The sequence below is a fragment of the Protopterus annectens genome, chromosome 3.part0, assembly GCF_019279795.1.
Source record: "Protopterus annectens isolate FY-2018-M chromosome 3.part0, PAN1.0, whole genome shotgun sequence".
NCBI classification, from domain to species: Eukaryota; Metazoa; Chordata; order Ceratodontiformes; family Protopteridae; genus Protopterus; species Protopterus annectens.
In genome coordinates, this window is record NC_056731.1 from 163810294 (window position 1) to 163823561 (window position 13268).

The 13268-nt window shown below is 41.5% G+C and overlaps 1 protein-coding gene across 1 annotated transcript in view; it reads right to left on the minus strand.

Annotated features, from left to right (window-relative positions):
• IFT57 (intraflagellar transport 57) overlaps positions 1 to 13268 on the minus strand; it is a 771045-nt gene that overhangs the window by 407863 nt on the left and 349914 nt on the right. The window contains exon 5 of the mRNA XM_044064661.1: positions 8348 to 8419. Coding sequence (XP_043920596.1) covers positions 8348 to 8419 — 72 coding nt within the window. The remainder of the gene's footprint in view (positions 1 to 8347; positions 8420 to 13268) is intronic.

A 13268-nucleotide genomic window follows, 5' to 3' on the forward strand; every position in this document is an offset into this window, starting at 1 on the left:
ACTTGTCTTGTATCCACTTTCCATTTAGATGAGCTCCCCAAGCAATGTCCGAGGCATCTGTCGTTAAAATCTGACTCGCCTCTGGCCGGGTCACAGAGAGTCCCTTGTTTAGGTGACATTCCTGAGCCCACCACAAAAATTCTTTTGAAGGCAAGGTATTATTTGAATGACAGTGTCCAAATCCTGGCAGTGCTGTGTCCATACATTTTTGAGATACCATTGCAGCTTCCTCATATGCAATTTGGCATTGGGAAGCACCAGAATACAAGATGCCATGAACCCTAATGCTTGAAGGACTGTCCTTGCAGTCAGCACGGACTGATGAGATAGTTGATGGAAGTAAAGGGATAGACTCTTTTGTTTGTCCGGGGTTAAAAAGGCCATCTGGGCTGTTGTATTCAGTCTCACACCCAGAAAGCACATGTCTTGAGAGGGTACTAGACTGGACTTTATTTCGTTCACAGAATACCCTAGGCATCTTAGCACTGCTATAACATATTCCAGATGCTGTAGAAGGTCTTCCTTTTCTTGAGCCAGAATCAGGCAGTCATCCAAGTAAGGATAGATTTGAATTCCTTGTAGCCTGAAGTAAGCTATCACTGGAGCCAGAACCTTTGTGAATACTCTGGGCGCAGTAGATAAGCCAAAGGGCAATGCAGAGAACTGATAATGAGAATTTCCAGCTCGAAACCGCAGATACTTCCTGCAACTTAGCCTTATAGGCACATGAAGGTAAGCTTCCTTGAGATCTAAAGTTACCATCCAGTGATCTTTGCCCAGCAGAGGTAAAAGCTGTTGTAACGTCAACATCTTGAACTTGGGAATGTCCAGATAAGTGTTGAGGAGAGATAAATCCAAAATTGGTCTCCACGTGTTCCCCTTCTTTGGTACTAGGAACAGGCGAGAATAAAATCCTAGGCCCCTTTCTGATACAGGGACTGGCTGAATGGCCCCATCTGGAGTAACTGAGAAATTTGCTTGTGAGCCTCTTTTCTTTGTGGAGGAGGAACGTCTGGCATGCCTTTGAAAGGGGCAATGTATGGAAATAAAACCTGTAACCGTGGTGAATGATATCCAACACCCATCTGTCTTGAGTAATTAAATCCCAATTTTCTTTGAAAAGAGACAGTCTTCCTCCCAAAGGAGCTGCCAGGCGAGAATCTACTGGCAGCTGAAAAGGCAGGTCATTGGGTCTGTTTACGAAAGGACTGACCCCTGCCCTCACCAGAAGTCTGAGCAGGAGAACTCCCTGTTCTAGGCCTAAAAGAACCTTGAGCTCTGCCCCTACCACGTCTAGACCTACCCCTAGACTGGGAATCATAAGCAGGATATGTCCACCCCTTAGCAGGCCAATTTCTACTAAACTTGGTGGCTGCACCTGCAAAAATCTTTAACAGTTTGCATAGACTTAGCTTTGTCCTCCATTTTCTTTAAAACTGCTTCCACAGGCGAACCAAACAACACATCAGACTGTAAAGGAGCATCCAAAATCCTTGTCTTAACATGCTCAGCTAAATTCTGATCCCTCAACCAGGCATGCCTGCGAAGAACAGAACTAGTGGCAGCCACCCTCGAGGAGGCCTGTACAGCATCAAAACCACATTGCAAAGAATGCTTACCCACTTGTTCAGACACATGAACTAAATCCAGCAACTCTTTACACTCAATACCTTCCGCCAAAGCATCCACCTTAGATTTCAATTGTGAAAGGAGATAATTTTGATATTTTAGCATGTGAAACTGACAATTCAACGCTCTCATGGCTAGAGTGGAAGAAGTATACACTTTCTTTCCCCACCTATCCAAAGCCCTTGCCTCTTTATCAGTGGGAACAGGATTTTTAACCACAGAGGCCTTAACACCTTTAGGCCCCTGAGAAACAGTTTCTGGGTCCGCCCTAGGACTCTTAAACAAATACTTATGAGCTTGGGCACCCTATAGTACCTATCAGGTTTAACAGGAGCAGGAGGCAAAGAGTCAGGGTTCAGGAAGCCTCTGCAAAACATCTTCCACCACATTCAACACAGGAGGTATAGCTAAGGGCCTATGCTGGGGTAAAACAAGAATTCCCTAAGCCTTTTCCTGGAATCAGAGTAATCCTGGCCTTCCCATTTAAAGTGCTCCCTCATGGAATGCAGAGTCTCTGAAAATGAGAAATCCTCAGGAGGAGAAGCTGTAGGAGTGGAATCATCCACATCAGAATCAGAATAAGGAGGATACTCCTGCAAATCTTCCGCAGAAGACTCAGAAGCCTCTGAACACTGTTCAAAACTATCAAACTCAGGTTCCACCCTAGGCCTCTTATCAGGAGGGGGCATAGAACCTCTAATCATAGTAATCAAATCTTCTGCCATTTTAAGCATATGTTTCTTAGGCACAGAACCTGAAGTGCTAGGAGACACTGAAGCTAAACTTGGCCTACCTCTCAAAGAAGTTTTGGAAACAGAAGGAGAGGCTCTAACTCCCTTGGGAAGAGAGGGAAGAACAGTTACCTGAGAAGCCCCCTCAGCCTGGCCTACCTCCTGAGAAGGCACATCCTGTAACAGTAAAGTCTCTGCCTGAGACTCCAAAGAAACTCCTGGCAAAACCTCTGGCTCCACTGAGCCTTCTAAAGAACCGACGTCCGGGACTGTCGGTTCATCAACCCTAGGCTTCGCTGGTTTGTCCTTGCGCTTCTTGGAAGCGGCGCCGGAGCATCCGGCGGCATTTTAGAATTGCAACGCGTCCCAAACCCTAACCTGGCACGGTGTAAGCATCTCTTAATAGTGCGTTTGTTAAACCTAGCACAAGAGCGGCATCCAACAACGCCGTGCTCAGGCCCTAAACAAGGTATACACAAGGTATGGTAATCCCTATGAGGTATCTGTTTCCCACAAGAAATACAGTTATTCACTTTTCTGACATCCGGTTAAATACTGAGGCAAGAAAAACCAAAATGTTCCCCAACGGGTACTTAGCCAACTCTGATTCGGTCTGAAACTCCGACTTCAGAAAATTTCAGAACGCCAACCTGCACTCGCAAAACTGCTTCTGCATCGGACCATGCGGCAAAAAAGACTGAGGATATGACGTCGGTCATGCGCATTAGTACCCTGACGTACTGACGTCAGTCTAATGCGCCCTGACCGACGTCAGCCATATACTCTGGTATTCGGGCCGACTGGACAGCGGACTACCCAATAGTTAGGACTGCAGCAATGTGGAACGAAGAACATCTATGAGGTGTTTTTCCGTGTTGGTCTATTGGACTTAAGGTTACCTGTACAGTTTGCAATTACTTGTTTTTTCTCTTCGGTTTTTATATTTCTAATAATAATATATGGAGGTGAGAAATAATGAGTATTCTACTGCCAAAATAGACAGTGCAATATAATGAGACAAGGAGGAGTAATGTGCAGTAGAGAAAGTTAAGGTCATGAAGAGAGAAATCTGATTAGTATTAGAGAGAAGATAATGTTATGTAAGGATATTAGAGATGAAAAATCAGTAACTGTCAGCTGAAGTGGTAGAAGAGGATACATTAGTAGTATGGTATCATTAAAGTGAGAGCTACTTTTGATGTTAGGCCATTATTACCTGCTACAATATGGAGGATTTAGTGATTCTGAGTGGGAAAGGCAGAGTTATAGTAGTAATTAGGTGATCATGCAATTGTTTTGAGGGTTGTGCAGGTACAAGTACAGGTGTCAGACAGATACATTTAAATTGGTTTTGAAACTGGAAAGGTTATACAGGTCCAGGTCGAAATGTCAGAGAGATTTTTATAGACTGGTCTTGAAACTGGAAAGATTGCTAGTATCTTTAAGACATAAGGGGATAAAGTTCCAGGAGAGGGCAACATAGCTGAAGAGAGAGAGGGTCCTGCTTAAAAGTGTGGTTTGTGGGTAGTGAAGACCATTTTCTTCCAGACTGAAGTGGCCTAGTAGGGGTGCATGTATGCAATAAGTCTAGTACGGCTTTGCTTTGTTCTGGTTTGCATATTCATTTGTGGACTAGGAGCAGCTGAGTGTAAGTGAGTTGCTTAGGTTCAAGCCAATCAAGCTGTTTTAGGGCTAAACAATGACGGTATTGTGTGATGAGTTAATTGCAATTTTACTATTTATTTGTAGCACTGGTTTAGATTATTTTGTGTAGAAGCTTGAAGGTTATGCAGTACTCTGGAAACATACAGTGAAGTGGGGAGTAGGAATGTAGAGGCCAGGAGTTCCCTGGATGAATCAGTTAAGTTTTTTTTTTTTTTTTACTCTACAGAGTGTCCTTAATTTTGGGTGATTTTTTTTAAAAGATTTCTTCACAAAAAAGTAAAATTTTAAGTTATCAACTGTCATGGCTAGTAACTTAGTATGGGGAGGACTTCTATACAAGTGTTATCAGAGGCTGTGCTTGAGAAATTTTGTTTCAGGTCTGCAAGAGTTTTTGAGAGGAATAATAGCAGCTTTGTTTTTTTGGACTGATTAGAAGCTGAGATTTATTGAGACATCTTTGAACCGATGAAAATTACTTTTTGGTGATGTGTTGTACAGTAAGTAGGTTAATAGCAGTACAGATTAAAGTAGAGTCATCTACGTATTTTACGAGACATGCTTGACATTTGATGGAGTGTAGGTTGTTGGTAAATATGTTGAAAAGCAGTTGCCCAAGTACAGAACCTTGGAAAACACTTTTTTTGACAGATAGAAGGACAAGTAGGAATTAATCCACTAAACAGACTGGAGGCTATTGGAGAGGTAGCTGGAGAAAGAGGTGGTAGAGGTGTTTGATAGGCCAAGTGAAAACAGCTGTTTTAGAAGTAGGCTATGGGAAATGGTATCCAAGGACTTGGACAGCTCTAGAAACCAAATGGCCTTTGTCTGTGGCTAGGATGACAACTTGTGAAGTTCAGGAGAGCTGTGGTTGTGCTACTGCCTTGTCCAAAATCATGTTGGATGGGGGTAAGGAGGTTGTTTGTTTATAAATGAGTCACTAACTGATTATGAATGCATTTTTCAAGGAGTTTTGAAAAAGGGAGGAGAATAACAATGGTTGTAAAGTTGGTTGTGCCACTGGAATTACCTCTCTTATGAAGCTGGATGATGTGAGATTTTTTCCATATGGCTAGAACATGTGATTCCTGAACAGACATATTTATCAGAATGGATATTGGAAAGGCAATTAAGCTGGCTGCTATTTTTAGCAAATCACAATAAATTTCATCTGGAGCTAATGTACTCAGCTTAATCTGTTTGAGGTATTTCTTTATTGTTGTTGTTCCATAAATATTATATTAAAATAGACAGCATCATTTAGCAGCAAGATGTTTAGGATGGTCCAGTTATGATACTGTAGCGAAATGTTAAAGCAGTTCAGGGTCAAAGATGTTCATACTGCGAGAGGATTTATATCTATGTTCCCTTGGAGAAGTATGGCATTCTCTTGTGACATATATGAACAGATCGTCACTAAGTGTACTTACAAAGGTGCTGTGGGAGCTTATACTGTTAGGGTAACTTGTTGATAACTAGTTCAAGGTGGTAGTTTTACCATTTTTCAGGTTGATTCTGGTAAGATGAGTGATAAGCTGGGAGAAATTGTATACCTTTACACTTAAAGTGGTTATGTGAGGTTTGAGCAGCTGACGTTAACATCACCAAGGAACAATTGTATGTGTGTGTACATTGTGAGATAGCCAGGATAGGATGTCATCCAATGTGCTATTATTGTAGCCAGGTTTGACATAAAAGGCTGCCATACATATTGTTTTATTAGCGTTTAATTTTATATTACTTACAAGTAGTTTGGCAATGTGGAAGGAGAGTATGGTAGATGGGAAAGGTGACAGGTTGATGCTATTGTAGTACATTATTGCTACTCCTTCCTGCTTGTCTCCTTAATCTAGCCACGTTACTGATGTTAAAGCCACGAAGGAGTACTTCTGTGTTACTGACATTAGGTTTTAGCCAACATTCTGTTACTGATACTATGTCAGAGGAGTGCTATTTTATCCAGGAGTGCAGTTTTGGAATCTTGTTTACAATGCTTCGGAGGTTCATATGAAATAAACTGAGTTACTTGTTGCCATTTCTTATTTCGTCGAGAGAGGTATTTAGGTTTTCAGGCAGGGTTGACTTATTACTTGTGGAATAACTTGCACCTAAAAGGGTGCAGGTTGGGGTGAATGTCACCTACTAGTATTAGATACAGTGGTCCACTTATGTAGCTGTGTTGTTTTACTTTTTTGTGGAACAGCTGGTGATAGTACCTTTGAAGGTATGGAGTATTTTAGCTTGTGTAGTGATTTTTACATAAGCTGGGACTTGTATCGAACTGGATAGATGTAGAGGTTACATTGTAATCATTTGTCTCTTGGCAATAGGTAAAGTAGCAAGGGAGTTGTACTTGGTAAGATGTAGAGCAGGTTAATAATACAAATACAAAGAAGGTTAGATTGATATGTTTTATCATGTTGGGGAGTGGAGAGTTTAGGGTATTGGTAGTTTTATACTAGAGCATATATAGATGGTGAAGAGTAGAGTACTGGTATTGTCAGTTATGTTAAGGAAATATATGAGGTTGCTACTGGTTGGTTAGAAACTTGTGGATTGGTAGTACTGTTTTGTTGGTACGTCAAATTATTTGTCAGATCTAGAAGTTTGGTGATGTAAAAGGTTGCTAATACTTAAGTTTTAGTGGAAGGAAGTTGATGTGGATTGGTAGTATTTTTTGTGAGGGTAGGACTAAGGTGAGAACTAAATGTAGAACAGAACGGGTTGTGTGGGAACAGAATGGACCTGAGCGCAGAAGGCTGCACATGGCAGCACTGTGGCAGCACTGTAACTTGGTCAAAAAACAATCAGAAAAGATTGCATGACTGCAGAAAGGAAGTTTCTTTCTATGAAGTAAGAGAAATATATGTTATAGTTGTATAACTAGGGAAACTAGAGAGACAGCGTGGGGGAGGGGAGTGAATACACTATTTTAACAGGAGGGTGACTAATAGGTAGATTACATATGAAAAAGGCACTACTAACTAGAACTTTTATAGACAATATTATCTAACATTTACAGGTTAAGTTCAATACTGATTGGAGTTAGAATTCTTTCTATGCAGCAAGGAAAACATGTTATGGCTAGATAACTATGGAACCTAGAGGGATAGTGCACATGTATGTATGGGGGGGATTGAGCACTATTACTGAGTGGGTAACAGGCAAATTATATTTGAAAAAAAGGCACTATTAAAATGTGAGCAGAGTTAAGAGTTGGTGCTGACTACATCACAAGTCATGTGTGCGTACCTACAGTGGTCAGTGCGGCAATAGGTTAAATGCCAATAAAATTATTTGACCTATAGTGGTCAGTGCAGCAATAGGTTAAATGCCAATAAAATTAATTGAGAGGACTTAAGATTATTTGTAGCACTTAATTAAAAGCAATAGCACATATAGGGCTGTTAGTGCAGGTACCCTCTGTTCTTTTAACTTCCTTAGAAACTGCCCTATCAGTTGGAGACACTTCACATTAGGAGGGAGAGGTGTGGTTGCTTAATAGCTGTTGGCTAACACAGTTTATTTTTGGTAACCACACCGATCCTGGGACGTACCTAGGGAATTGCGAACAGTACTAAGAATAAAAAAATATACATAAGTTTTATATTTCTATAAATATCTCGAAAATGGAAAGAAATCTTCAAACTGTCACTTCCTCATAAACAAAAGTTCTATTGAAAAGTCAATGTTCTATGTACTATGGCTAGCAATAAAGGTTTCCGGATACAATTCCAGTAACAGGTTTATATCTGGATGACAAATGAATACATCAAATGTGAACAGAACAGTGTGCTGAACAAGTTTGTTACTTATACTTTTTTTTGCAACTGTTAACAGTTCTCAAGATCTTTTAATTTGTTTAAAGGCAGGTTTTTATAACTGCATTTCCAGTAAAAAAAAAGCTCAGACAAAAGTCATTCAGCGAGAAATTCTGTAGCTGGGAGGAGTTGTTAAAATTCAGTGGTGCTAGATATGAATGAGTTGTTTAACAAAGGGTGGCTCCAAAAGATTGATTTAAGTACAGAAGTCAAAGGTAAAATTATCCCAGTGACAATGTGTGCAGCAAGGGCTAAATCAAACACCTGCTACACATCCAAATATATGCAAGTCTTTATTTCAAGTTATGAACCTTAAGATGATCAGTATGTACTCTGTCAGATACAGAAAACTAAATCACAATACTTTATTGGCTGTTGTTTCTGATATACTGTTCTTCAAATATCCACTCAATGCACATACTTAGTCACAGTATAAAAACACCACCATACATTTAATATCAATGCACAAAACAATATATTTTTAATGAGCGAATTACAGCTTACCATTTTATTTGTTTGTGCCTTTAGAACATCCAGATCAATGAAGTTGTCTTCATCATAATCAGCAACGTCCTCCTGTACAACACATAAGCATCACTTAAGCAAAATTGTAAACAATACAAAATCCATAGCACTATAAAAACATTTAGCAAACAATAAAAAGTATCTTTTCCTATGAAATTAAAAGAAACAATTTTAGAAAAAACAAAACTTAACTTTCATTTTAGGTAAAGCAGGTATGAGACAATAAAGTAATGTACTTACTATAATGATAGAGCCTTTACTCCCAGTCTGTCTGATATGACACATGGGTCCTAGAGTCACCACTTAGCTCTGATCTGGCAGGTTAAGTGCTCCAGCTACAAGCCCTTCAAAATCTTCCTTTCATATAACACCTTGCTTCCTTCCCCCTGATTAACTCAGATCAAGTTTGATGCCCAACATTAAGCACATCTGCACTTGCCTTTAATCCAGTAAAGAAGATCCTTCAGGTTCTACAGACTCATGGAGGGGGGGGGGGGGGGTGAGAGCGAGTTGTCCTATTGGTTGGACTGGGATGAAGCGATCTATCGGTATGGTAAGTACATAAGTTTCATAAACTATTCATCCAGTCCATCTAACCTGATATACAGGTCAGAATCCCCAGCTGCAGAAATCTCAGGTGGCCTCATGACGACAGAACTTTCAAGATAGAGGTGCCAATGGAAGCTCTGGAAATGTATTTCATATTTAAGTATTTAATGAATGCATAAGAGGAAAATCAGTCAGCTGTTTGACAAATGTCACCTACAGAAAGAGATCTGAAGAATGCTTTTGAAACTGACAATTCCCATGGAGTGAGCCCTGGGCTTGGAAGATAAGGACTTGTTATGGAGAATATAGATGGGGCTAGGAGTATGACAGTGGCCTTACACTGTATGGCTTTCTGTATGAACTTGGTCACAAGTGGAGCAGAAGGATAACCGTAAAGCAACCATGGAGGCTAATGATGTGACAGAGCATTCTTGGGGGGGGGGTCTGTCCTTGATGAGGAAGTATGGCAAAATAACTGATGCATTTTCTGTTCTGGGAGATCACAGATTGGAGCAGGGAGTGTCTCAGTGACTGAATATCTCATCAGCAATTGCTGGATTTGGGGACCACTTGGGAGGCAACAGGAGATTCCTGTTGAGCCTGCCTGCTAGATTGTTGAATCTTCCCAGGATATGTGTTGTGATTAGAAACTGGTGACAGTCCATCACCCATTGCCACACTTTCAAGGCCTCGCACCAAAGCTGGTAAGATCCGTTTCCCTGTTGCTTGTTTATGAACTAGTACTAGACTACCGTCATATTGTCTGGCTGGCTGATGTTTGTTACTCCCAGCAGAGGATAATCCTATAGCTTCTGCAACTCAAGAAGAACTACCCTCAACTCCATAACATTCATGTGAAGCCAAGCCTCACATTCTGACCAAACACCTTGGACAGTTCTCCCTTCATGACCCCCCCCCCCCCAAGTGAGGGTGGATGCTTCCATGATCACAATTGCTACTGGGAAGGAAACCTGGGACAGCCTGCCTACTGAAACCAGCACAGAATTAAGCTACCATTGCAAATGTTTCTTGCACAACTGAGTTAATATAATCAGTTGAGAAAGAGGGTCAAACTTCTGAGACCACTGTGACTGAAGCAACCACTGTAGAATCCTCATGTGGAAGCGAGCAAATTGCACCATCAATACTGAAGACGCCATGAAACTCAATACAGTCAGAACAAATCTCACCAGAGGACAATCGAACTCAAGAAGATTTTGTACTGCATTTCTCAAGGATAAAACTTTATTCATATTCATGTCCAACTGGCATTCCTGAAAAACTAGACGCTGATAGGGAATTAGGTTGGATTTTCCTAGACTGATGGATATGCCTAGGGAAGCACATAGTAGAAGAAGGTAATAACTGGCTTGTACAAGAGACTCCTTTGTAGATGCAGCCAAGAGCTAAACATCTAGATAAGGGAAGATCCTGAATCCCTTGAGCCATAGATGGGTTGCTACTACCTCCATGAATTTGGTGAACACCCTGGGGGCTGAGATGAGTCCAAAAGGCAGTTCTATGAATAGGAAGTAACTGGCTCGCAGGCAGAAAAAAAATACTTCCTGGATTCTTTCACTATTTGTATGTGAAGGTATGCATCCTGGAGATCTATGGAGCAAATTCATTCATTCTTCTAAAGACACAATAGAACTGGTTGCATTGAGACAATTCAAAAATGGGTATTTTCAATGTAATTGTTTAGGAGGCTTAGGTCCAAGATAGGCCTGAGGTCCATCGATTTCTCTGGAACCAAAAATAATCTTGAATGAAATCCTGACCCAATCTGAATTGGCAGAACCTCCTGGATGTCTCTTTTTTGTTGAAAAGAACAAACTTTTTACATAGTGGCATTTGCCTGACTGGGTGGGACACCTGGCAATGGGGGGGGGGGGGGCAGAGGAAGGAAGGGGGACTTCCAAAAATAGTAAGCGATAACCTCTGGATATGATCCTTCTTATCCAGCAGTCTCATGTGATGGTGAACAATAAGAGTGTGTAGAGGTACATCCATCCCCCAAATGCCTCCAGAATGGAGCAATTGGAAAGACCTTCTGGGATTCTAGGAAAGTCTGTTGGAAGAGGGCCTACAAAAACCCTGGTTCTGTGGAACACCTTGGCCCCTGGGCCTACAATCTTTGACGTGGGCAGCTCTGCCTAGGCCACTTCTGACAGAAGAGGAGTGGTATGGATGTCTGGACTTTCAAAACTAGAGAGATCATGGAGCTTTTTTGTTCCCACTGAATGGGCACTAAGGAGTTTCAAATTTCACTCCCACTACAGAGAAGGAGTCGTACCATCCTGCTCACTCTTCTGCATCCTTTCTTTCACCATACAGCTAAATAGGGTAGTACTTTCAAGGGAAGCATTGGTGAATGATCCTTTAAAGTTATCCACAAAATTACATAAATGCAACCAATCATGGCGTCTCATAGCAATGCCTGCCCGGGCTGCTCCTGCTGCTCCATCTGCCACATTAAACAGAAGGGCAAGGAGAGGTTGACAATGTTGGAGACTGTCAATAGAGTGGATTAAAGTTGTTTCTGTGACTCTGGAGAAATTGAATTCTTCAGAGCTGATAATGCCTGCTGAGAGCCTAAATAACAAAGGAGCCAAAACCACACTCCTGTTTTCCCCATCTATCCATGGCCCAAGACTCCTTGTGGGTCGGATGGATAGAAGAAGAGTCCTCAGATAACTCTTTTTATAGTGACTGTCACTATGATTATGGAGTCAATAGGCATTCTGGACCAGAATGGTTTGTCTATGGGGAAGGAGCATCTTATCTGGCTTCCTTGGAACAGACTCACAGAGGTCAGGTTCCTGCCGATACTTCCTCATTACCAACTCTGTTAGCTTGTCAGCAGGAGGGACGACCTAAAACATGGAAGGGGTTATTCAGTATGCCTCAAACAGGTTCCCCTCTGGTACAGGAGTTCCAGGATCTCTCTGAGGGAACTATCCTTGGGAGGGGACTCATCACAGCAAGAGTATCATTTCTTCTCAACACACAAAGTATACAATTATGCATAATAGTAATGTACAAAATTACAAATAAAAGATAATGCTCCCTTCTAGAAATCAGATCTATCCTCTCAGGAACCATGATTTCACCCTTACAATGTATTAAAAAGAATTTTCAAAAATTGTACCAGAAACCTAGAATGATGTTCATAAAAAATAAGAACAAAACAGAGCATATACAACAGTTCACAAAATCCCTCAAGGGCCGTCTTGTTAATCTTTACAAATGTCATATGTTTCAGAAATCCAGTCACACCTAATCTAGTGTACATATGTAGAGGGGAGGGAGAAAACATATAAACAGCACAAAAAAAGAAGTTAGGTACTCACCATAACAATCCATCTGAGTAGTTGGGACTTCATTTGTCATCAACCTGTGGGAATCAGATCCGAAATGGCAGCTTCACCAACATCTGATCAGAGCTCCAAGCTCCTCCCCTTACCCATAATACCCCTCCATCTCCTTCCTTTCTTCAGATCTCATTTGCTACACCATACACATAAACCTAATAACAGTATTTTCTGTGAAATGAGATTGTGCAAAAGCTTAAACTTTGGTCGACTGTGTTGTCTTATACTGGAGCCCACATCTGATGAAGTATTTTCAAACGAAAACATAATATTGGAGGCATTAATGTTTTTTTGTTGATTTGTTCGTGATTACAGTGTTTACTTTTGGATTAAAGCATTTTACCTGACTACTTTCTGTCGTTTATAGTTTCACCGGACCTGGGTACCTTTTGTGTTTACATCTTTATATGGTAGTACGCATCCTGCAGATCTACTGAGCACATCCAGTCGTTCTCCTGCAGATAAGGCAGGATTGATTGTAAAGTGACCATCCAGAACTTCGCTTTGGCAACTGACAGGTTTAGGGTGGAAAGATCCAGAATAGGCCTTAGGTTCCGTGTCTTTTTTGGCACAAAAAGAACCTGGAACAGATGCCCGATCTGGACTGATTTCGGGGGACAGGCTGGATGACTCATTTCCTTAGCAGCTTTTCTATTTTGAGTGCTGTTGCCTCCCTTTGTGCAGGTGGTACATCCAGGAGGTGTTTTGGGGGAATGGAAAGAACCACACAGGGGATGGTATAACTTCTGGATATGATCTGCAGCACCCAATCTGTTAACATGGACTCCCATGCCATCAGGTGCAGCAAAAGATGAACCTCGACTGCTTGCAGAGTAGTCGGACAACCCCTCAGGGCTGCTGCACGGGCCTGTCTGAGAACAGTTCTCGAGACCCAAAATTTCTCAGACCCCCCCCCCCCTGGCCAGCGTCTGTCTGTTCCCCCTCCTGCCTCTGGGGGAAGATGAGTCCTGAGTGTC